The 27086-nt window shown below is 41.8% G+C and overlaps 1 protein-coding gene across 10 annotated transcripts in view; it reads right to left on the bottom strand.

Annotated features, from left to right (window-relative positions):
* The window catches only part of TJP2 (tight junction protein 2), a 67973-nt gene that overhangs the window by 31983 nt on the left and 8904 nt on the right, over positions 1 to 27086 (bottom strand). For 6 of the 10 annotated variants that reach the window (XM_009672061.2, XM_068926604.1, XM_068926601.1 and 3 more), the window contains exon 2: positions 20984 to 21104. Coding sequence is in view for 3 of the 10 variants with exons in the window: in XM_068926598.1 (XP_068782699.1) it covers positions 20984 to 21104 (121 nt within the window). In the remaining 7 variants the exon portion in view is untranslated. Of the gene's footprint in view, positions 1 to 7472; positions 7531 to 13212; positions 13303 to 19093; positions 19287 to 20983; positions 21105 to 25061; positions 25175 to 27086 lie in introns of those variants that run through there. The other 4 variants (XM_068926605.1, XM_068926597.1, XM_009672062.2 and 1 more) reach the window with 4 other exon arrangements.

Raw genomic sequence — 27086 nt, 5'->3', positions numbered from 1 at the left:
CATCTGTAATAGGAAAATAGGACCCAGTCTTCTCCCAGAGTGGAAGTTATAGCCAGTCAACAGATGGGAAACAAATCCAGGGCTGCAGAACTTACATTCATTTGTACCTCTGTTGCATTATGGCACCCCAAACACCCTTCAGATTGCAAACTGAACTAGAAAGCAGTCCTACCACGGAAGGGAAGAGCTGAGTGGAAACAATACTCTCACCAGAGTACTAGGAATGATTAGGTGACAAACACATGCAGGTCTCATTTGCACTGTAGCCCTGCTGCTAACATGTACAGGAGAATGTCCCAGGTACCCCAAGGCACAAGTTTTTTTGGAAAAATTAGCTGAAGGAGATGGAAAATAGTTGCACATGCACATAAGATTTCCACTGATTCAGAGCTGTGACAAATCACGTGCTCTTCAATTCAAAATGTATCACTTAATCCTGTTCACAGCAGGTCTATGACATGATGCTTAAATACAATGAGGGATATCATACAATCTGCCTATAACAGCAGTCCCTGCACTAGTACTCCCAGAATGGTTAACAGTGATGAAATGAAAATGGCATCTGCAGCGGAAAGAATTTTTTGCAGACGTTTCCCTGGACACAGAAAAAAAAACACAACAAAATAGAGACATGGGATTTGTTTTTTGCAAATATTTATTTATTCTGCACTTCCATAAAGCAAAAGGAATAAAAAATAACCTGGACACTACAACAAAGCCCCTACAGAATGTAGTATATAGCATCTTTTTGCTGGGTTACTGAGTAGAGCATATAATCTGTGAATTGCTTTATCAATTTCAACTGCCTATTAAAAAAAAAAAAACAAAAAAACCTGTGGCGGTTGTAATGTATAAATACGCAGACAATGCATTAATTAGGCTAACTTAGGAAAAATATTAATTGTTTTTCCATGGACCTTTTTTCCAGTGAAGGCTAGCAAGACACTGTCTTGGGAAACTCTCAAATGTTTAAAGACTAACATTTACCAATCAGACCAAAGACTTTCAGAAAGCAGGCCAAGCACTTTGAAGGGAAGAGGAGGAGGATTTTCCAAAAAGCATTTTGAATTCAGGTCACAATTCACCTTAGAAATATCTAATTAAAAAAAAATCAAAGCTTTTTTGTTGTTTATTTACTTGGGTTTTTTTTAAGATGGTTCTCTTTGACTCAGGCTCATTAACGTTTTTGTTTCCTTGCCTCTAGAAATGAACATCTTTGCGAGGTTCAGAGAAGACTAACTCCCCTTCTCATCTCTGGGAATCCCGGTTGCTCCTGTCATACCCACATCCACCTCAATATTCTGGGTCAGGTTTCACAACACACACAAAATAACTTCCTTCTGCAAAAACAATCTCAAGCCTCCTCCTGCTCATAATCCATACTCCTTCTTGACTTACTCCATAAATTCAGGTGTTTGACCCTCAAGGAAGCTAAAACAGCTCCTTAAAGCATCAAAAAGCTATTCAGCTTCTCCCACTGGCCTTTTAGTGAGCTGAACTGGCCTACTGAGGGACAGGCGAAAACCAGGGACGGAACATGAGAAACGTTGGAAGTGTGTGCACTTAAGATCAGCTCAAGCATCACAAGAAACCTCATCATCAAAAATGCACCAGGGTAGTAAAGCTGGATTACACTGAAGTGCCAAAATATATATGCCCCTGTAGCACAGATGAACAGTTGGAAGATCAGCTTTTTTTCTCCTCATGCTACATGTTAAGATGGTATACACAAAGGATATCCATCTCCAGCTGAATCCGCACAGCACTTAGAAGTCTAGAACAGATAAGCAGAATAGGCAGGAAATCTCGTCTTTCAAAAAACCCCACTGTTGGTAAGTTATTTCTGCATAGTGAGGACAATTCATGCAACCTAGCACATCACAGAGCCCAGATTCATTGTACAACCCATCACTAATTCAGAGAGCCACTAGATGGTGCAGTGATGCTGCAACAGAAACCCAAACAATTTCCTTGTCACATACAGAGATAAATGCTGCATTAACCATTTCTTTTTAACCTAAGAAACACAACTGCATGCCATTGCTTTGGCAGCCAGCAAGCATAGTGCTATTGCTATAAAGAACTCAGACTCATTGTTATAAAATATCTTCATTTATTCATTTCTCAATTAGAATAGATTGACCTTTGAGTGATTTTCATAAATTCATATAAATTAGAAGATTCTGAGAAACAGAGCTAGTATTCATCCTTATTTCTGTATTTAAATCAGTATAAACTCAGAGAGAATGAGCAGTCAAAAGCTTGCAGCGCTTAGGTCAGTGTGAATTGAAAAAGTAGGTAGAAAGGTGTCTTGTTAGGCCAAAATTTACTTCAGTTCCTTTCTTCCACATTAAAAAGGAAAGAAAATATGATTTTAAAATAGGGTATTGTGAGGTTTTACTGTTTTGTTTCTTTAATCTCAGTGTTCAGTGGCATATATCCAATCATCAGGCAGGCAGGCAGGCAGGCATTTTTCTGGAAATTCTAGCTTTAAGTGCCTTTCCACCAGAATAATTTCAAGGATTAATTGCGCTATTTGAACAAGGGAAATAAACAAGTTCCCTGAGCGGTTTTATATTCTGAAAAGAGAGAAACGTCTGAGACTCCAGAGGGGTAAGCCATGCATGTTGCTGATCAATCACACCAAGATCCCACAGAAATAGATAGGAAAAAATTCTAAATGAAAGATTTTGATCCTATACCAAAAGACAGTTGCATCTAAAGATAGAAACACTACATTTCAGCACTAATAATAAAAAGGAGAACTATAGTTAAAATTTTACAGTAAAGTTTTTTATGTCAGGCTACTTTTGATGAGAACATAGAAAGTTTCATACTCTTACACTTGCCATGAGGTTTTCAGGATACGGATTCTGTGGACATAAAGGCATAGTTTCTCACTAAACTTGAAAAGTCAAGCAAAACATACACACTGGAATTAGCTAAGATTTATTCACTTATATTCCACAGTACTTGTGATCTCTGCCAGTAAGAAAAATCGTTATTATTTTAATTCACTATCTAAAATCTATTAGGATTAAAAAAAAAAAGTAGCATATAAAGGCTGTGATGCCTATGGAACAACATATTTTAAAAAATGCCTGCTCCCTCTGTAACTGTTGAAAGAGGGTCAATATCGAAGCAGCCACCTAAACTCCTCCAATGGTGTTTTACCAGGAGCAGGTCTTCATTCACCTTTACTGTGAAAAAACACAGCGAGAAGGGCAAAGAGACGTATTTACACCAGAGTGCAACAAGTCATTCAGAACACAAACTCAACATCAGTTTAGAGCTTTGGCATGCTAAAAAGTAAAACATACAGGCAAAACTTCCAAACTCATTTGGAACAGGGTGGAAGGGACGGGCAGAGCAGCTGTAATGTTACAGCTGCCTTCTACTGAGTTTAGATGCATACATATGCATCATCAAAATCCAGTACAATATCCCATTACCAGCTAAACAGAAGCCTATTCAAGACAGAAAAAAATGAAATTGTTTGCAACCAAAACACAGCTGCAAGACGCACAGGTCATACCTACAAAAATCATAACATTCATAAAAATATACCTTAGCTCTACTTCAGCAGTAAGTTGTCTCCATTATTTTTTGCCCAAGAACAGCTCTGTCATTACCCTGTTAAAATTACGCTGCAATTGTTCCAGCACTTCCCGCAACAGGAAACAACCAGTTGTTCAAAATTTGTGCAGGGAACAGCTTCATTTGAAATATGAAATTACCATTTCAGAGAAGAAAATATATGTCGTTTCCAAAAAAGGAGTAAAAATGTTTTATTCTATTTTCTAGACAGCATTTCTGTCTCTTGAGGAATAAGCCTGTGGGAACTTTTCATCAAAATTTTCTTTCCTTTCAAATGATGTTTCACAGAGGAAAGCCTCGTTTCCTAAGCATTCTGGGATGCACAGCTTCATTCCAATGGAGAAACCTTGAAAATGGTAATTCATTCTCCCCTATGTGTTTCAGGTGTTTTAGAAAACTGAACAAACCCCATCTCTCAGACTTGGTGTGTGCTCAGTCTTGCAATAAAGCTAATAAGGTGGTTTTGCTCTTTTTAGAAACATAGTAATGCCTCAAAGGATAGAAAACTGGAAGTCAAACAGCTTCTGATGAACATCAGAATTAACCTAGACAGAAGGCTGAATGATCAGTTTTAGTTTGTACGCAGCACATGTGCATACACACAGAGAAGTGAGGAGACGGTCAAAAACCTTTAACAGTCGTCTAACATAACAACCTGCATTCATTTTAACTGTAAACGTAAAGCATCACTTTCCATTTGCCTTGCTTCTATATTTTCTGCTGCTTTAGAGACCCATGTAATCCAAATCGGAGAGCCCAAATACACAATCAGTCTGTGCACAAGCTTAAGTTCAACAGGACTACTTTTTTGTTTGGCATTCATATGAAAAATCTGCACTGATACACTTGCAGGATCAGGGATTGATGGAGACAAACTCATTAGGTGTGCATAATCAATCAATTTCATTATGCTGGATGTTTTAGATGTCTTTTTACTAGTTTAACTATGAAAAAAAAAAGAAAAGTACAATTGTCATCCTTGAAGTGTATAATTTCAGAATCAGTTATTCTCAGCAGCCAAAGCATAGCTTTTACGCTCATATCTTAAAATACAAATCTGAGAGAAAAAACAAACCAAAGTACCACATCTGTTCTGCACTTTGGAGCACTGATTACAATTCTTAATCAACTACAGTGATATATCTTCTACTGCTCCTGCTGCTACATGCCTGGGTTTCTTTCCTCTATGTTCAAATAGCAAATTAAGTGCGAGAAGCAACCAACTCTAGCATCAAGCAACTACCTGACAGGAACTACATTTCTGCTATTCCACGATCCTTATAGATTCTATGATTACATAAACTTCATTATCCAACAACTAAAGCTCCTGAATCTGAGAATAGCAAGCTGGGTATCTGTCTACTGCTTCATGTAACTTGTTTTTAAAAGGCCAATTCACTACTGGGATACAATCCAATCAGGTCAGCATTTATATTTAATCATCCGGTCATAATGCAAGACAATTCAAACAAAGGTACAATTGTTAGTTTCTGAGCTCAGTCACAAACTAAATTAGATTTTTCTTCCCCTGTTAAGATTTCTAGTATCCTTTGTTCTAACTCTATTAGCAGAAGAATTATAAGCCATACTCTCGCAAGCATTTTACTTTTCTTGAACATTCCTGTGGCAATAAGATTACATACTGCCACGAGTTCTCTTTTCTGGGCTGATGGAAACAAACCTGAAAAAAGTTCCGTATGGTCCAGTAGTTTTGATGGTATATTTGACTGCACTTTAAGACTGAAACTCCATCAAATTCACAAAATACAATATAGTTCATACAAGTCTCAATGTCACGCCACAACCCTTCTAAAACACAAATGTCACAGAGGAGGTCATATTCCCATGAGGCAGAAAAATAAAAGCTTAAAATTAATTTGAATATCCATATTACTAAAAGTCTAATTCAAATTTCTGTTAAAAAAGCGAGTCAAAAATGGATGATTCTAAAAATCTCAATCAAATCTCTAAGATCAGCCTTATTAAAGTGAGTTAAGTAGTTCTGAGCTTGAAATCACATGTTCAGCAGCATTCAGATACATCAAAAGGATGAGCAACCACAACAAGTATCTTCTGCATATGTCTTGTTTGATTTATTAGCAAAGTATTATGGAGTTACCGGTTTCATTAATCACCACGCAGTGAAGCCATTGCTTGCTCTGCAGTCTTTGTTAGAAAGTCACTTCCCACTTTTCAGATATCCCATCCTCAAAGGATTTTTACAACTGTTTTCACTCACATGTCTCCTCCTTCCTTTCTTTTTGTCATCATGCTCCTACCCTCAGAGTCTTAAGCAATCCACCTCTCCCTCACAAGATGTCTCAACTGCTTACTCTTTCATGTCAGAAAGCATTGCTAAATGCGACCCCTAAACTTTAATACAACATGCACATATTTAACATGACAGCTAAACTGTTGCACAAGGAACTTCAGTATTTATTCTGCCATCCATAAAATTGCTCCTGGGATTGCGTTTGAAGAGATTGGGTCTGTCTGCCTCATACCGACACTCCTCCTAGTACATTTAGAAAAAGAACGGGAACACACAAACAAAAAAATCATTTGGTTTCACCCCAATCCCCTCCTGACATATCAATTATCATGAGTTAATGGATTAAGTCAGCTGCACCTGCTTCCGTAGACCACATTCAGAATCCCTTTGCTCACAGCAGTTTCCACCTCAGAGCTTCCACAGAAGTATAACTGCTCTTTCAAGCAATAAAGCTAAGCGTAGACGTTTACCTCAGCCCTGAATATTTCTGGGGGAGGGTTATCAGCAACCTATCATCTAATATAAAGCTATGTTACACAACCTCACCACTCACCTGATCACGCTGATTAAAATCTTTGCAATAAGAAAGCAATAGAAGGACAAAAGAGATGGAAAAATTCAAGTATTTTCCATTCCTTCTTCCCAGTCCTCTGGCAAGTAAGGAAGTGATGCTGAAGTTCATTCTGCACTTTGTACTAGTACATGACTTGCTAATATCCAAGTATGTTGAGAGAGAGAAATTTTCAACCAGTCCCCACCAAACGTATGTAGAAATTATTCCCATCAATAGTATTAATGACAGCAGTTGATCAAAGACCCTCAATCAACAAAATAAGGGGAGAAGTGTGGAGAGAAATCCCCCCCCCATCTTTTTTTCTGAACTATCAATATAGTAACTTTCACTCGGTTGATTCATTCCCAAAGCACTAATCCAAGCTTATCTGCAGCCATTCTTCCTTCACTTGACAGGATGCCAGCAGAACATTTCGAAACTAGAACTCCTGATGCAATATGTTACCAAGCCAACACTTTGCATGCATATAATGGCAATGTAAGGAACTTCAGGCATCTCTTCAAACATTAAATGAAACTGAACTGTCACATTCTTCTGAAATGGAAAAGACCATTTCCACTGAACTGTAAACTGAAGTACATAAAGGATTAACTGACCAGAACAGGATCAGCAAGTGATAGAGCAAATATTTTTCCTCCTTTCCTGACTATTAGTCTCCTTTAAAAATTACATGAGGTTTTGAAAGAACTGGGAAAGAAAAACCAAAGAACCCCTCTGCATAGGGAGCTAAAAAGAAGTTATATGATTCACAGTCTTCAAGACTTAGAAGCTTTCTCATTAAGTTACCACTCACATACTGACTGAAAGTTCACTCTGAAGTTCAGAAGGGCAAGCAGTTTGAGCAACATAAAGACCATGATACACTCAATGACCTTCCGACACACAAAGTGGAAGCAAGCCATGAGGGAGTGTTCACCTCTTTCGTTTTGAGAGAAAAAGAAGTTATACACCTGCATATAGACAATCAAGCAAAGTAAAAAAAATTTTAAAAAGTAAGAAAAATGTAATCCATTTTCAAATCATTGTTACCCAAGAGCGTTAGTCCTTTCTCACTGCTGTAGAAGACATTAGCAATGTCTACTGGCTTCTGCAAAGTAAAAAAGAAAAGTAAGCTTGGAAAATAGTGTTGAATTGTTGCAAGAGACAAAACGGTTCATTGATAAAACTCAATAGTTCAAAACCATATTGATGTTAAAATTAGGAAGGCATCATAGTAACCTCTCAAAAGAAAAGGCAACCCAGAAAAAGACACAATACGTCCTCGAAAAATCCCCGTGTCAGACTGGATTATACGTATTTCACATGCACGGAAGGGACAGCAATGACTAATTTACCAACGGTTTTTTGTGGGGCTGCTCACATCTGATCAACAGCTTGGTAAGTACGTCTGAGGCATGTGACACAAGACCTCCTCCACCCTTCTTCCTCCTTCTTACCGATCATTAAACCTTTTTTATGATCATTAAGCCTTTTTTATGTGCACTGGGCACTGCACATGAATAGCTAGGGGAGTGGATTTACCAAAGGGGAACTGGGCATATAGCAGTGTTTGGAAATTCCAGGAGGCAGCTGTCTGTGATCAACACTATAGCTTTAAAAATCTGAACTCAGGCCTTTTAAAGCATGACCTACTGTAACACACCAGCTTGAGGTAAAGCACACACAAATATCCGTTGTTAGCAATGGAAGGGAACTTCCTGGCAAACAAGGTACTGGGTCAGGAACAATATACCCATTTTGATGCTAAACAGCAACATTTGGGGGGAATTTTAAGTGCTGGAAAGTAAAAATTTAAAGCCAAACCATTTGTTTAACTGCAATCATTATGTAAGACCACAGACAAAACATTAATTGGAACTCCTCACAGAAATAGGAGTTCTGCAGGCATCATCTAAGGAACACACACACATTACCAATCAGTTAAGCTACTGCTCCTGAGTTGCTTAAAAACGTTCTGTAAGCAGACGAATCCAAAAAGCCTTGACTATTATTTCTCTTTTGGGGGGAGGGGGGGGAAGGGAGGGTACAAAATAATCAGTAAAATAATTTGTTTTTCATCACGTTCTGCAGTTTTTCAAAAATCTTCAGCCCTGGCCTCTAGAAGAAACACACACTACCCAGCAAATTTTTGCTGTGCTGGAACACAGAAAGAAGTGCAGTCAGTGCCAAGCACTGACCCTGGCAGCAAGCTGCACAGTTCAATCAAAGGCCAACAATGTGCCTCTGACAGCTCTATGTGTGCAGCCTGAAATGACAGTCTAGCTGGACATCCTGTATTCTGTCGGAAAAGCCCATACTGACCAAGAATCGCAAGAAGACAGCTCCTGAAATGCTTTCTCATCACAGGTTAGATAAGAATGTGCAAAGGAAAGACATGGCAGGCTGAATGCATACATTATTAAACAATAAATAAATAATAGATAGGTGTTATAATTTATTGTAGTTGGAGAAGAAAGCTGTTGGACCACAGCTGTTTTCTTCCAATACTTGTTTTTTCTGACACTGTTGTTTTAAAAAGAATTGTTCATCCAAAATCACTAATACCATATTATTAACAAGAACTAGAGACTGAAAACACGTAAAAATGATACTGCTCTCTTACTGATTAACAGCCCCCCCCCCCGGAATGCTGCCGACAATCATCTGCCTCCTTAGCTAACTGCTACCACTCTAGGCCCAAGAGGCATTTTCATATTTATTGTGCTGTTAAGCTACTGGACAGATATGCCTGGAAGGTTCATGAAGGCTGTTTAGTAAGTTAGGGAATATTTTATTCTTCTATAGCATCGAAAGTAATCATATGTAGATATGTACGTAGTAGCTTCCATTGTACATTCCAGCTAAGATACACATACTCAGGAACTCTGCCTCAAGGCAGAACTTTGTCCTACCGGCCTAGGTCACATCTGGATTCTTGGCGAGTTCTACATTTTGATGGTAAGAAATACTTTCCAAGTAAAGTTTTAAAATATGAACTCCACTAAACTGTTTGCTTCATAACTCTTAAAGATGATAGTTCAGGTCATCTGAAAAGAATCCTGCAGCATTACTGACGTTAAACTCTTAAGAAAATACTGCAACTTACCACTTTCTGCTACACATAAGATGCTAAAAATGCTTCACAGGTCAGATGAATCCTCATTTGTTGCATCTTTTCTAGTAATCACAAGCTGTGAAAAATGGATTTCCTAGAACTATAGCCATAAAGTTTATCCTGTTTGAATAGTTTTAACAGGAAAAATACAGAGGAAACTGGAAATCATAGCTGTAGTATCTCTGCAGATTATTTTTCTATCTTTTCCTACAAAATAATGAACAAAGAGAATTATCCATAATATACAGAATAGAATCGCTGCAGGAGACACACTGACAGCTCCTCCCTATCTAAGTACCCATATTCCCCCCAAACATGAGCTTTCTCACAATCTCAGACTCAACAGGTTGGAGGAAAGCCCAGTCCAAGCTTCCTTTCCCTGACACTGAAGCTGCCACTGGATTCCTAGCCAATACAGTTTACTTATTCATGGTATAGGCTCCCAGTTGTGTAACAAAAAGAAGCTGCATCCATCCAACCACTTAATTCCTACTTCTTTACATGAAAGGCAGAACCTAATACAGTTTTAAGAAGCCCTGTATACTCAGTAGAGACCGGACAACACACTTTCCTTTTTTAAGCACTCTTTTTACATTCCTTTTCTCAATAAAACAGAGAGGCACTGGAGTACAAACAAGGAAATATAATAAAGGGCAAAATGCTGGATCAAGCCAAGTCAAGAGAAGCTTTGCCATTAACTTCAGAAGGCCCAGAATTCCATTAATACTGATGAAAACAGGACCATAATATGTTGCTTTCTGAGGAAACAGGGAGGAGACTAACAGCATGGTCTCCCAGTCCACCAATTGGTGGAAATACACTGTGAGATCTCTAAATTCAGAGACCACTTCATTTTTCATTTTGAATGTATTAATTCAGATTTTGTTTAAATAAAGCGCTTAAACAATAGCCATACCAAGCATAAAGCTGTAGATACAAACTCTGTAACTATCATAGCTGACACCGTAACAGCACACAGTCAGGCTTTCCATTCACCTCGGGTCAATGTATCTAAACTTCATCCTCAGAATCACAGAATGGTTGAGGTTGGAAGGGACCTCTGGAGATCACCTAGTCCAACCCTCCTGCGCAAGCAGGGTCCTCTAGAGCATATTGCCCAGGATTGTGTCCAGGCAGTTTTTGAACATCTCCAGGGAAGGAGACTCCACAACCTCTCTGGGCAACCTGTTCCAGCGCTCAAGTCACCCTTCCTCATGAGACCTGTGTTAGGTAAGACACCAGCCCACTGCCACGGTTATTTAAGTTTCATCAGAAGCATCAGCAATTGATTGTACCTACTTCCTATTTGGATTGCAGCAACGAAACTGTCAAATACAACAGATTCTGTGTTAAGGCATTCACAAGATTGACTTAGAAGAGATGAAACAGGCAAACACAGTAGACACCAAAGAACACAGGACACGAAGGGTGCAGTGACAGTGCGACAGTTACCCAGAGCAGCTGCACAGTTTCTCTCTCTTCCCCCTCCCCTTTTAATACACTCTGGAAATAATTACACAAACGAAAGCACCAACTGGTAGTACACTCATGGCTGATACGTATGCATATCACATATTACAGGTATTAGGGTTAATAAAGACAAACTGCACACAAGAAGTGTACTTACAGTACCAATTATTTCACAAGCCACAAAACAAATAATTAGGTGTAAATTTCTTTTGCTTACTATGACTTTGATTCACGTTTTAGCTGAGGGAGGGAGGAGGGGAGGGAGAGATTGTGTGTGTGTGCATGTGCGTGTGTGCGTGCATGTACAAGGTGACTACAAATAAATTCTGCTTCTCATGTACAAGTGCGCAAACCATATAGGTTCTGCAGTTCTGCTAGGTTATGTACTTATTGCTCTAAAATATTTCAGGCTTATATCAACTACTCCAGTTCAGCAATGGGCATAGGAAACACACTTTCCCATTAACACTGCACTTTCTTTTTTTTAATGTTAGCTGGAAACCAGGATTACACACGAGCAAAACCACAGACACATCTGAGAAACGAACGCTCCTTTGCTCAGCAGCCTGAAGCTCCCAGCTCTGATTTAACTGAAAAACCCAGGAGTTCCATAATCTTCCAACTTCAACAACATCCATGGCCAGTCCAAGGTTGTGGGGATGAACCAAAAAAAACCTCACCTCCACACTAACCACAGACCAAGCCTTCCTCCTTACACATACAGCCTGTCCACTTAAAAAAAGCAGGCGGCCTTCGGGGACAGCGAACGCGCCACACGCGCAAGGTGGAGAAACCCCAGGGAGAGCCTCACCGCCGCAGGGGACATGAGAGCAGGGCCACGACAGCGCTGCGTTCAGAAGAGACGCTGCGACGCGCTCGCAAAGGCTGAACATAGGTTTGGAGTACGCGTTTTTATATCTACAAATAACATATATACCAGGCTTCTAATATATTATATATATATATATCTCTGTGTGTGTGTGTGTGTGTGTGTGTGTGTTTCTCATGTTTCACACACGAAAATGCAACATTAACCCCTTCACCCCCCTCCCACACACCCCTTTCACACACACCTTACACATACACACACACACCCCATACCCCACCAACACACCCCTTACACACACACACACTCCATACCCCACCAACACACCCCTTACCCACACACCCCCATACCAACACACCCCTTACACACACACACTCCATACCCCCCCACCCCATACTCCCCCAACACACCCCTTACACACACACCCCATACCCCACCAACACACCCCTTACACACACACACCCCATACCCCCCACCCCATACTCCCCCAACACACCCCTTACACACACACACCCCATACCCCACCAACACACCCCTTACACACACACACACCCCATACCCCCCACCCCATACTCCCCCAACACACCCCTTACACACACACACCCCATACCCCACCAACACACCCCTTACACACACACACACCCCATACCCCCCCACACCCCATGCTCCCCCAACACACCCCTTAAACACACACCCCATACCCCACCAACACACCCCATACCCTCCCAAACCCCCATACTCCCCCAACACACCCCTTACACACACACCCCATACCCCACCAACACACCCCTTACACACACACACCCATACCAACACACTCCTTACACACACACACCCCATACCCCCCAACACACCCCTTACACACACACACCCCATACCCTCCCACATCCCCATACTTCCCCAACACACCCCTTACACACACACACCCCATACCCTCCCACACCCCATACTCCACCAACACACCCCTTACACACACACCCCTTACACACACACACACCCCATACCCCCCCATACTCCCCCAACACACCCCTTACACACACACCCCATACCCCACCAACACACCCCTTACACACACACACACCCCATACCCCCCCATACTGCCCCAACACACCCCTTACACACACACCCCATACCCCACCAACACACCCCTTACACACACACACACAGACACACACACCCCATACCCCCCCACCCCCCCGCACGCACGCAGCCCCCCCCCCCCCAACGGCCGCCGCCGCGCACCTACCCGCCAGCTCCCCCCGCCCCACGCCCGCCCCGCCCTGCCCGGGGGGACGCTACCACCGCCGCGGGAGGAGGGGGGGCACAGCGAGGGGGCCGCTGGCAGGAAGAGCAGGGTGGGCGGCGGGGAGTCCACCGACCTGCTCCGCCCCCCCTGCGGGTCCGCGTGGTTGGCTCCCGGCGGAGCCCTGCGTCGCTCCCATGGTAACATCGCCGGCCCGGCGCGGCCTGCGGGCAGGGGCAGGGGCGCGGGCGCCGCCGGCCGCCCTCGGCGGCTGCCGTCAAAGCGCCGGGCTCGGGCGGGGCGCCGCGGCCCGCCCGGCCCCATGGCCCCGGCCAAGGCGCGGGCCGGTGGGCGGCTGCGCCTCCCGGCCGAGCCCGGCGCGGACAAAGCCGCTCCTCAGGCAGCGCCCAGCGACAGAGCGGCTCTGTGCTGGCAGGGCCGCCCCCGGCACCGCGCCGCCAGGCCTCCCGCCGCCCCGGGGAGGCGAAGAAACGCTTGCATTCTCGCCGGGAAGAAAAGAATTGTTATTCTCTATTTACAAAAATATTTCTTGTCGCCTGCCCTTTGGCAGCGGCCAGCAGCAGACGCCTGTGACGGGGTGAACGGGACAGGCGGGCCTCTGGTCCGAGCTTGGACAGCATCTCTAGCACTTCAGATGAAAATCTGCAGCCCCGTTTTATCAAACGGTTTGGTTTTTTTTTGAAAAACGCATGCTATTCAGGTAATGATATTTTCAGGACCCTGCAGAAATACCTGGGCAGAAGCACTGTAGGGGACTGTTAGCAGAAGTTCAACCACACTGCTACAGGCAGAAAAAAAAGGATCTTCTCCCAGTGCTACTGTGTTCCTGGAGTTGCATTATTGTGGGTGGATGAGTCAACACCAGTAGCTTGAAAGGAATCAATTCTTGTAAGGAAAAAAAGAATGAGGATTAGTTGTAAGGGAAGAGTTTTCCTAAGCCAATGTTTCAAAAAAAGAATGCAAACAACATGTTACCTTTTATGGCCTACCCTCAAATTTGAAGAGAAAAAGGCAGAAAAAATGCTTCTTTCACCCAGTCCCTCATCTCAGTGCTACAAGTGAGCGATACCATCCAACTTCGTCACAACACTAATAGATGGTAGCAGGATGCGACCAAGCACCAAGAGCACTTGGAGAAGGAAGCGGAGAGAGGCCAGCCCCTTCACTTAAATGGGGCTCTGCAGTGAGATACAAGAGGAGCATCTGGCATCGGTGATTTCTCCCTGAGACACAGCAGGGCAGGGCAAACCATCTGCAGCTCTCAGCACTGCTGAGCACTTCTCTACACCTCTGAAGTCTGGAGGCAGCTTCTCAGGGGAGCTAGCACTGGCTGGCAGCATCAGCATAGGATATTATTACACAGCAGAAGCAGAGAAAGCCACTATCCAATAGTTACCTCCCTGAAAAGATGAGGCACGATGGGAACAACACAAGGTAGTTTTCAACTGGATAGGATATGTTAGGATTTTGCTGCAGATAAATACATAGCTTTAGAAGCCAGAAGCCTGGGGGCCACGTGTCTTTTCAAAGAGGGCAGGGGATGTCCAGTTGTCTCACGTAGTGTGGGACAGGGAAAGGAGAAGCCACTCGATCCCTGCTGATGCATTCTCCTGCACGCAGGTATCGAGTTCTTGTCTGCACAAGGTAGAGCGCCAGCCTCCTGCAGCCACCTCCCTCCACACAGCCCTGGGCAGAGGACGAACAGCTGGCTCTCCCGACCCGCGCCCTCGCCTCGGATACCGCCCCTCGGGACTGCAGGCAGTGCCAGGCAGCGCAGTGCATGGGCCTGCCTATCCCAGAGCGGGCCAAGGAGGATTACTCTCATTCCAGAGAAGAACTGAGGCTTTAGGCTAAGCCACATACTTCGTCCCTTTATCAAAACCACATGGTGTTATCACTAACAGTGGGGTTATCAGGCTACACTTCCCTGAGCTGTAAGGCAGCAGCTGAGGTTAACGCGCTCAGCTAGCCTGAGGTACTGCAATGCAGATGTAGGAACTGACCACAGTTATGCAATCAAAATAGACTTTGTCTTTTAATCCCCAGATCATCATCTGGGAAGGGGCTACCAGTTTGTCTCCATTCAGTTTCCTGCAAACAATTCATTTAGACTTAACAGAATATCTCTTGTAGTTGTCTATAAAACTTGGTACAGTTGTAAGAGTGCAGAGGACACGTTTCCTGTGCCTGCTTTCTTATTTCTTTTCTAAACCCAACAGCTGCTCTGCCACAATGTGTGGATAAATCATCCATGCCACCCTAAAAATGTGAACAGTAAGTGACTCCAAACGCTCAGGCTCACACTGTACCTTGGAGAAGTGCCCAAATGTCTGTACTGCTGTTAAGGTCTGGTGTAACATCAGTGCTATCATAATTTACAAATTACTTATCCTGTAATTAGACTGCAGAGAAGAGACATTAAGGTCTTCATGGGTAACTCCATCTTCCCTATAACTGAGCTATCCTCCCGACATAGGATCTCCCCTCGCTGGGGAAGGCTAACGTAACTTAAACTGAAAGTAGAGGGATACAGCATAGCAGTTTAAACACTGACAGAGCCACAGGAACCGCTCCAGTAAGTACCACAAGTTATAGAGTTACTATGGCAGGGAGAGGAGAGCAAGTACTCAAAGCACACAATTCACCCAAGAGCTGTTCCTTTGGAGGACAGCATCACTATCCTCTTCCTCAATAAACTGTAGGTAAAACATAAAAAAGCCTCACAAAAATACCAAAACCCCAAACCACGGCTCAAACAGGCACATATAATGTATAATTAGAGCTATCTTTTCCTCTTGACTCAATTTCCCTTAAAAGCCACATGACCCTGCCCTATGAATCATGAGGGACTACGAAGAATACTCACATTTCAAACCAAAATGGACCTGGGACACCAATACAAGCAGAAGAGGGGCAGGAGACCCAGGGGAACAGCCTGTTCGTTCCATGCAGGGTGCCACCGGCTTAGAGTGAATGTTTGGAAACAGGGCTGCGTGCACTTTCAGTCATTGCCTGTCTTTGAAAGGCTGGTATAGGTACACTTGTGAGCGGCCTTGGAAGGGATACTGTAGCACAAGGAGTAAAGGTAGAGTGCCAATACCATTTCAAAACTAAATGAATTTGGCTGTAAGTGTGCAGCTCCGTCCGCTGCAGTGTTTAGGACTAGCTAGTAGCCTACGTGTACAATAATTGGACAAAGCAGTGTCATGTGCAGGGAATTTCATCGAATGTTATGAAGGTGTGTACAGATATTATGATCCAGAACTTCCGTGGAAGGATTAATCATCATTAACTATATGAGAAGCATGCAAATAACGTCTAGTGACCCCACCTCCCATTGCAACTTCCAACTTAAGTAATCAAGGTAGACGTTGTTTGCCTACAGTCAGATTCAATCTATATTCTTTACAGCAGTGATTTAAAGAGATCACTTGCTGCAGTTTGAGTTATGCAAAACCTAGGATATATGCTATAAATTATCTAATGCTACTGTGAATGAAGCAGTGGTGCTGCTTCCAGCATCAGCAGAGGGAACACCCATTTAACATTACACTACATGATGCAAATTTGAAACAAGCAGCTGCCTCCCACAGTTATTCCTGCCAGCCAAGTAACTCTGTTCAGCAGCTTCCTTGCAGCAACCAAGAGTGGTTACTGTGTTGTCCTTTGGGCTCTCTCCACCTTCTCCTCCTCCCCTCACAATCAAACATTTTAAATGGCCCCTCTGATAATCACATCCAATCTTTTTTGAAAAATGTTGGAGTTCAACACTGAGAAGTGCTCAGTAGCAGAGCAAACGGGTAACCTTAAAGACCTGGAAACTGAGTCCATGTAGAGACACTGCTTCTGTAGGTTGCTAGTCCAGCTGTTGAATTGCCTGAACAGGAATGTCAGTTTTGCTTTTGTTTTTAAGCAAGTGTTCCTGATCCTCTGATGAAAGGCACTGTAGAAGTTTCTAAAAATATCATGTTGCCAAACAGCCTTTCCTCCCATCCCTGCCAGACAATCTCTTCAGAACGCTGGTTCTCATCAGCTTGCAAAATTACACAAATCAGTCAAGCCCAGTCTTAAATGATTCATAAATCCAATTATGCCTGTTTCTTTATAAAGCAAGCTGGGCCCTGACAGACTCAGCCTTCAGGATTACAGTACATGTAGGGTTGCTGACTGCTGACCCGTGAAGTGCTCAAGAGCCACATATCGTTCAAACACACAGCTCTCCACTGGGGCTAGATGACACGAGGGGCAGGGTAGTCTTAATCTCTGTCTTGAGAGGACTGGAAAAGAGAAGACACCAATGCAGCCTTGGCACTTGGGGAGGAGCGAGCCCAGCGGAGGGCCGCTGAGATGGTCAGGGGCAGGAGCCCAGCGCAGCAAGGAGAGGCTGTGGGGCACGAACCAGCTTGCTGTGAGCAGCAGTGGCCTCGGGGGACTGCACAGCACCCCAAGTACCAATGGGGAAGGGGTTGGGGAGACGCAACTGGGCTCAGTAACGCAGGGACAGGAGAAAACAGAAAAAAGTTGAAAACAAGAGAGGTTCAGACTGGATATAAGGAGAAGTTTTTCCCCTACAAGGACAGCCCAGCAGTGTAGCCGGGGCCCAGAGAGATTATGCCATCTCTGTCCTTGGAGGTTGTCAAGCATTGACTGGGTTAAGCCCAGCGCAGCCTGGTCTGATCCTGACCCTGTTTTGGGCAGGAGGTTGGGCTAGAGACCTAAGGTCCCTTTCAGCCTGCATTTTCCTATCATTCTTATATTATTCCACAACTCAAATGCCAGTGCCAGCATCAACGTTCCAGTGAGGAACGAACATTGGCCATCTCTGGTCTAGCATACGACTGTCCAAACGTACTCGATTTCCATGTTTCCAAACACCATTTCTAAAGCTGCTGTTTTAGAATGCAGGGAGGCACCTGGAAGAAACGCAGGGCCCAACACAAACAACATCTCGCTTTTCATACCTGCTTTTGCTGGGATAGCCACCAGTAAGAACCCTGCCTGACACAAGTGGCCACCTATTTTGACCTTCGTATTGTAAGGATTTTACTTTTTGCACCTAGACATGCAGATTGACCAAGATATTTCATATCAACTTTGTCTTAAAAATGCATATAAAGCTCTACAGTAAGAAGATACACATTTCTAAGCACATAGCAATCACAAATGCTCTGTTTCAAGTTCACAAGAAAGAAAAAATATCACTACTGTGAGAAATGCTTCTGCACGATGGAACAGCACTACAGAAATGAACAATGTCATAGGGCTTGATATTTTCCTCAGCGGTTTTGAAATCTTTTTCATCATCAGTTCTACTAGCTCTCATTTGAAGATCTCAAAGTTTTATTCTGTTGAAAAGCAACACAAGATACTGTTACTGTCTGCTTTGTGTGTTATTACGTCTTTACAAAGAACACACTAATTAGAAAATATACGTGCATAGCATATGCTTCACAGGACAAATACAATCAACAACAAAACAAAGCAGCATGAGAAATATGCTGAAGTATTTGATAACAGTCAGTAAGAACAATGATAACGGAGAGAATAAAGAAACAGTCTCCATTTGTTCTGAATATATTCTCATTTGCATAGTGCTGTATGCTGGTAAGTAAGGCGAACGAACAAGATAGCCTGACCTGTTGCTGAAGTATGTGAATGAGATTTAGTAGTCACTCTACCTGAATCTTGCTCTTCTCTTCATGGTCATTTGCAATACTATATAAATTAACACATCTTTCTCTACCATAAACACTTTGACCTCTATTGATTTAAGAAGCTATACAAGCTAATAACGGTATCCTAAACAATGAAATAATGAAGTACTTTGAGCTGGCCCAAACCACACAAGTATGCACTGTTTTCCTCCTCAAACATCACAGAAAAATATATATACAACACTTCAAAGGACACCTCTTCCCTCCCCCCCCCAACTTTTAAACATTTTAAACATAAAGCACCATGTGAACACATTCTATTTGAACATTCATTTTGCTTACATTTCATTTCCTTCCTCTCTCCTCCATGTTCCTTGCTTAGTCCTTGCAAGGCTGTGAAACAGAATCTTCTGCTTTTAGCAACTTATCTGCCTTCCCTTACTAGAAGGCAAGCCCTGCGACACCAAAAACTTTACCACGGTAATCAATTCTTACAGCACAAATTGACTAAGACGTCACAGTGAAGAAAACAAAGATCCCATTCTCATGGAGATCTTAGTTAAGTACAGTTATTTACTAAGAACAAGCAAAAGAAAACCCAGAATGCACAAGACATAACATACACAACACTTGCTCGTTCATTTTTTCTGACACCGAGGTTAATCTGAAAAACAAAGCTCCAGACAGCATTTGTTCAGCCAACTCAGTCCTTTAGAGCGTTAAAATTCTGCTTCAAAGCTCTGCCTCTCCCCATCCTATTTATACTAGAATCCTCCTGCCGAGGAGCCCATTAAGAAACAAAGCAGTTATTCAGCCCTCTTCAGTAATAGCAAGGTCTCAGCTAGGATACGGTTCCCACTTTCGGGTGCTACACTTCAGGAAAGACAAACTGGCTGGCGAGAGTCCAGGGAGACTGCAGAGAACAATCATCGGGGAGAAGTACGGTTTGAAGACAGACGGACGCAGCCACCCAAGTCTTTCAGCCACCAGCCCACAGCTCCTGGCAGACCACGGGCAGGACGGCTGGATGTGAAGTATCTTTCTCTAGTGGATCAGCGGTTCTGGCTGCTGGAGTTTTGCCCAGAACCAGGCTTGCAAGTATCTAAATTCCTTAGTGCGAGGTTTGCATGGCGCACCTTACTCTTGAAAGTTGTTCATTTTGAGGATTAGTCTTTTAAATCCCATCTGCCAGGGAGTACACCTGGGACATTCTTACCTATCTACGCTTCACTGACATTCTCACATCATATCCCCTCCCAAAGTAAATAAGTCTTGCTTGTTTATTATTTTTTACAATGCCAACACATTTTTCTGTCTTCTTATAGTGCCTTGAGAGTATGCTAGCTAGCATGCTCTCCCTTCAGCCCCAAAGCATGAAACTAACAGATGAGTAGCTTTGGTTAACAAGTATATCGTGGATTAGAAAGAATGACAGACACTCACATTTCCAAGTAAATCTCTAAAGCAGCAATAGCTATTCATTTCTTAACAAATAAAGATAAGTCAATTCTAATTTTGCAAGATGCTAGCCTAAAGATTCTTTGCTCTTTTAAAATTGTCACCTCTTAATCACTTGAGAAAACAAGCCAAACACATTTGTTTGACAAGTAAAACAAAGCATGCCTTTTATATTCTCTCTACAAGTATTTGAGAAAAGGTTTCAAATGCAAGGTTAAGAAGCCAAAAGGATTATATTTACCTTAATGATGTATTACAAGAAAACATGCAGCAAAGCAACTCCCTCTCTGTGTGTGGCTATTGTGTTTCCCACAGCTCAACTGAGTCACTAGGCAATTTCCATTAATATTACCCTCTGTGCTTAAAGAAATGTGTTTATCCCCAAATCCATGCTAAATATTTATATTTGCTGAAGCCACCACCATAGATTAAATTCATTCTTTAGCAATGTTTAGAGAAGAAATGAACTAGTCCAGGCCTGTGCATTATTATTTGCATAACTTCAGCAGAATATTAAGTTCACTGCAGAAGTCTCTCCTCTTCAGGAGGCTATCACCAAGCTTTCAGTAGATGTATGTTGGCTCATCCTAAGTTGTTACAGGAATCCAGAAGAACTAGTTCTAATTACAGCATAATACTCTATCAAGTACAGCTTCGTAAATCCATTTAAAACCATAGCTAAAAGAATGAACACTATAGCTAATATATGACAAGAACCTATTGTTTTAAATTAATGGATTAGACTGGTTCTAACTGACTTAATTTGATCAGTACCTTGTGAGGAACGTTGATTTTGGACAATCTCTGTCTATTTCCTGTGAGATGCTTTGGGCTTGATGTACAGGTATGCTCCCAGTCCCACTCACAAGGAGACGGCAGTGCAGTAGTTTGCTCCCTGAAAAATAAAAGTCTCATTTAAGTCATGTATAACTTCAAGAGAGTGACTGTGAAGCCTGAAACACTGAAGTCCTTAAGAAAAAGAGGATATAAGATAAATTTCCCTGGTTAGTCTGGTATGCTTTAGCTGTCCTGGCAGTCCAGTGGAAACAGTGTTTAAATAAAGGAGATACCCAACAACATTTACACTAGCATCAACCTAACAGTAACTTCAGGTCAAGCACTCTCCCTCATCAGGCTTCCAGGTAGGCCTACACACCAGGGAACAATGCATTTTTGCAAGCTAAATAACATGTGGACAGGAAGCATGCTTATCTTCCATTTGTCACACTAGTTTTTCCCCAAGTCATTTTAGATTTTTGATTTTAATTTAGTCTTATGTTTACACAAGATCATGCAAAGTTAAATCAGTAACAGCACTGTTTCTTGAAGCGTATCCTCAAAAAGAACAACCGGATACATGCACTCTCGTGGTTTCAGTAGGGAAGTTAACAGCTCCAGTTGCCAGGTGATACAAGAGAATCGTTTTCCAACACCCCCTTTCCCCCAGGAATGGCTCAACAGGCCCAAACTACCTCGCTTTTGTGCGAGCAGCATATTAGTCTCCATACACCTTGCCAGAGGGCTTCTCCTCTCCCCCATCCCTTGTTATAGCCTGCTGGGTAGGACAATAAAAAAAAATGAACAGTTTAGCCAAGCTGAAGGAGGAATTTCTGACAGAAATAGAAACAGAAGTCAGAATTTTTTTTTTTAAAGCATTCCGATAATCTATCTTAATTTCTCTCAAAAAACATCTTTCCTTTCTTTGAAGAAAGGAGAAACTTTTCTAGGGAGATCTGGCAATATCTTATTCATACTCGTAACAGCTTTGTTTTGTTTGTTTGTTTGTCTTTTCCTCTCAACTTATACATTCTTCTGGTTAATAACTTACAGCTACTTCTAGTTAGCAGAAGTCATAAGAAAGAGATAGCAAAAGAATTTTGCAGAACTTGTTCAATTACAGAACTTGTACAATTACTTGTTCAATCTACAAGTCTACACTCCATTTTATAGACGTGCCTCACGTGTGGCACCCACTTTTCCCTGAGTACGTCCATAATGAAGTCCGAGATTGAGAAAAGGAAGTTTAAAAGGTCTAAGGCATTACAAAAAATCATTTGGTCTCGGATGAACTTCTTAAGCCTCACAAATGCAGGCAGCTCCTGCCAATCACTTTGAGAAGACAAAAGATGTTCATTTTCATTCTCTGCTGACTCCTTCCTCCACAAATGCATCTTTCCAAAAGTAAGGCTCTACTAGTTCAAACAGACAGAAACTTAAGCATGAATTTCCACCGTCTTCAAAGAGCAGCAAAAGCTATGCATTATGAGCAAACATCGACTTCATTGTTCCAGGTTGTGTGCAGAGTAATAGTGTCTTTTCCAGAAAACAGCAGGAAAGTTATACAAGAAAGCTAAAACCAAAATACCATTGCTGTCATCATTTTGATTCCCTGTGAAGATGCGAACAGTTTCAAAGAATCCATCTGCCACAGAAATCGCGTAATTATTCCAAGTGAAATGGAAAAATATGCTTTATAATGACTTTCCTACGGAAACGAAAATGAACACCTTAGCAAAATAACACGCTTTTCTTCCTTGCCCTCTCTCACACCTTAGTCTGGGTTACTGTCAGTATTTTCACACCTCTCAAGTGATGGCACGGGAGTTGACATCCCACTTTAATGCTGATTTTCTTTCATTCTATGAGATGGTTGAGAGAAGCATAGGAAGAATTTAACTTAAGCATGCATTTGAATTTGTGCAGTGAGGAGGAGCCAGATACACTTTACATTCTGTACTAGCTTTTAGAAAATGCGCCATGATGGAAATTGGGGGAAAAAATAGCTAGTTTAAAAATGTTATTCAATTTGATTGGATTCTTTTTTATATGAACCTGATAGAGTACCACCAGAGGCTGAGTGACAAGCAGATATTAGCCAAGTGAGTTATAAATTTGCTTATTCCAATTGCACAGATCACAGTCCGCAGCTGCAAACAGAACAGCGCTCTTTTCTTCAAACCATGGTTCACTTCATGGCAATTGTTAGCTCCCAACCCTTAGTGCTCGGAAAGATCTAATAAAAGGATATAAGGGGTCCCTAATGAAGTCCAATGACAAAAGCTTTTCTACTTCTGTTGAATTGTCAGAATGGCAATTCTGTAATTCAAATACATTTTAAGAAGTTAAAATTCCAAGTGTGTACAACAATTACATCACTCGAAACCCCTCTATGAAAGAAGGGAGACGCCTGATTAATAACACTGGAAAGAAAAACAAGTATTAACAAGGCAGTATGTTTTGCATTTGGGTATTGACTAACACTCACTCGTAGATGAAAGCTTATCATTCAGACATTTAAGTAGTAAAGCAAAAAAGAAGGGATGCTAAAGTTAATAAGTTTCATTTTTAAATGGTTTGTTTCAAGTTGCTCCTCTAGCCAAACAAATCTACTTGAAGCACAAAGAGAAATTTTGTAAGAATGTGTCATTACATTCTAACACCGTTCCTCCAAGGATCAAGAGCCATCATGTAACTTTTTATCAACATGTAAAGAACGGCTGCAAGATTCAGAGAGATTGGCATGCAGATAACTCACATTAAACAATCAGAGGAAGTCAGAGTCAAGAGAACATGGGAAAGAAGTGTCTACAATGCATTGTACTAAGGATGCCTTCAAATGAGCACATTTTAACAAAAAAGCCAAAAAGCACTCCTCAGTGCAATACCAGCACACTAGGATCAACTTGAAGAATTTTTGTGTCAATGAAGAGGGTGGAAAATCTTAGCATCCAGTATTTTGTCATTTAGGTGAAGCAACTAAAAATCATATGGGTGCTTTATTTGAATTGGTATTACTGTTGATACCACTATTAGCAGAGGGGTTCTTGCAGAAAAATCATGAGCAAAATTAGAGTTCAGGTGATAGCATTTTTACTCCAAGATTTTCTTTGAAAATTTTCTCACACAAAACTAATCACAACCAGTACAAACTTATCTAACCATTAGTCTTCAACAAGTTTCTCAGATTTTATGTTCCTCTGCCATGTCTTAAACAACAGTACAACATTCTAATGCAAAACAAGAACAGGAGAGACTAGAAAGGCTATGAGGATATGCACCCACTGACGCTACTTACATAGAATGAGCAGATGGGAAAGAAGGACAATCCCTCTTCTCACATACACACTCTATGAGCACAGGAGTTTTTAAGACGATCACTTTTAGAGGGAAACTGAGTTACGAACGAACGAATTTTCTGAAGTCCAACATTCAAGTTAGGGGGTACAAGAAAGCACTCTGAATTGTTTTTAACCAGAACAGAATGCTCCCAATTTCATAGTCTGAACGCTTAAAAATCCTAATTGTTTTCTCTATTAATTGCTGCATATTTCCTTTATGAAAACAGTACTCCTAAATATGAGGAAATTTTGCTTTCTATTAGAAAAAGAAAGTGGGATACAAGCAAAAAAGTGGGTTTTTTTTTCTGCTTTTAGAAGCTGCTAGTTCTCCCATAGATAATAATTAAAATATGCACATTCTAACAAGGAGGGGGGGAACCCACACATACACATGCAGCAGGAGTAAGCATTAATACAAAATGACTATCTCGTTTTCATTGCAATAAGTATGCTCCTGTTTATCCTTTCTACTCTTTGAGCAAACTTTTAATTTAGAAATTATGCCTCTTTCTAATTGTCCTGGTAGCCAAGGACAGTAAATGCACAGAAATCTCTAATGAAACCACAGAGTTTAACTGCAACTGCAGAAGATACACTGCTTGGAAGGCAGACAAAAGATTACTTGTTTTTATGAATGACTCTTTCCTTTTCTCATAGAAGCGTTCAAATTGTATTCTTCAAGGTTAACACAGGTTTTCCCACAGTTACTCATTTATCTCGTTTGTAACACTTACCTGGGATGTTGCCAAAGGTTTGCATGTCTACCTTCAGGAAGCAGTTCCCTTTTGTTAAGGGGAGTTATGCCTATTGCTGCTTCTAAGATAGTTATATATTTCTTGTACCGCATCCTGCCTCTCTCAAGAGTTCCACCACGCTAAGTTGTCATCCAAACGCAGTCATGCTTCTGCACTTGTCTGAACGGTTGCTTTTCAAAACATACTGCAGGTTTCAAGCATAAAAATAATGCCTTCCCCCCCTCTACTAGGCATGGAGAGTTAGTCTGGGAGAGAAACCAAAGAAAAACTCCTGCCAGATTCCCCTGAAACGTCATTGTTACATAATTTGATCTTTGAGTAAGACACTAATGAAAATGATTGAAGAGACAATCACGGTTCTAAGCCTGGCCGGATAATGCACACTCTCCAATTTACTAATCCTTGGCTAAATCTCTGATGTTTATAATCTTTCAAGTACTAATGGAGCGCTAGGTAACTTCTCTCTCAGATCAACTGAGGGAATGAGATCTGCACAGAAAAGTTGAGAATTTTTTTTTACATACTCTGAAAGGTAATAATGGCTTTTGCTTCAACTTTTCTCCGTAGCACCAGGATTTATCTGTGATCTGAGCAGGAGAGGCATGGAGAAACATTCCCTTACTTCACTTACACAGAATTAAGCAAGATAAAGACTTCATTATGATACCTACTAGTCATACAAATGTGCCTCACACAACGCCAGAAGCCACTTTCCGTGTCAAAACTGTTCCAGCCATGACGTAAGTAATTGTGCATGCCAATGACCTCAGGTACTAACTACAAGCGTGGAGACAGATGTACAAGTTGAAGTAATAGTGGCATTTTAGATATGCTGCAGCACTGCCAAACTACAGTATTAAGAGAGACTTGCTTGACTGCAAAAAAGATTAACAAAGGAAATGTTGTAATGCTACATAGATAGTAAGATACTAACTATGAAAGTTTATATATAATTTTATATATACTATTTCTATTGTTGTATAGGTTATTTTATATAAACATGCAAAAAGAACAGACGGGACGGGAAGCATTTATCCTAAAGACCTGGCCAAAAACCCCTCTGCAAACTGCGTATTTTAACTATTCTCTAGTAGTAAAATGCCTATATTTCTGCTGAGGTGACTTTGTATAGAATGTTACATATTTTGAAACCTTTAAGATGGAAACTACAACTTCTAAACTTATACTGTAAAATATTCAGCCCTACACAATGAATTCTTGTACAGTTATTTCCAGTCCCTGTATTATTCACTCTTCTGTATTACTTACGCCCTACCTGGCACTCAATATATTAAGTTACATTGTAACTTAAGTTCACTTACACAAAATATGCACACACTGAACCATCTCAAGTGAATTATTAAATCTGCTCAACTGACTTTAAAATAGCAATATAAAATTAAGCAGTTTACAGATTCAAGAAATAAAACGACAAATAACTGACAAAAGGAAATCTGCAGTTTATACCTATCTAGTTGTACATAGATATGTAAGGAATACGTAATCTGGAAATTTGAGATGTATTAGGAAATCACAGAGTCACAGAATGGCCAAGGTTGCAAGGGACCTCTGGAGATCACCTAGTCCAACCCCCCTGCTCAAGCAGGGTCCTCTAGAGCACAGTGCACAAGATATCCAGGCTGGTTTTGAATATCTCCAGCGAAGGAGACTCCACCACCTCTCTGGGCAACCTGTGCCAGTGCTCCGTCACCCTCACAGCAAAGAAGTTTTGCCTCATGTTCAGACGGAACTGCCTGTGGTTCAGTTTGTGCCCATTGCCTCTTGTCCTGTTGCTGGGCACCACTGAAAAGAGTATGGCTTTCACCCTCCCTTCAGATACTTGTACACGTTGATGAGATCGCCTCTCAGTCTTCTCTTCTCCAGGCTGAACAGCCCCAGCTCTCTCTGCCTTTCCTCACAGGAGAGATGATGCTCCAGTCCCCTCATCATCTTAGTGGCCCTCCGCTGGACTCTCTCCAGGAGTGCCATGTCTCTCTTGTACTG

Source organism: Struthio camelus, chromosome Z (assembly GCF_040807025.1).
Source record: "Struthio camelus isolate bStrCam1 chromosome Z, bStrCam1.hap1, whole genome shotgun sequence".
Lineage (NCBI taxonomy): Eukaryota > Metazoa > Chordata > Aves > Struthioniformes > Struthionidae > Struthio > Struthio camelus.
The sequence above is the reverse complement of the archived record's forward strand: the minus strand, read 5'-3'. Positions and strand labels throughout refer to the sequence as shown.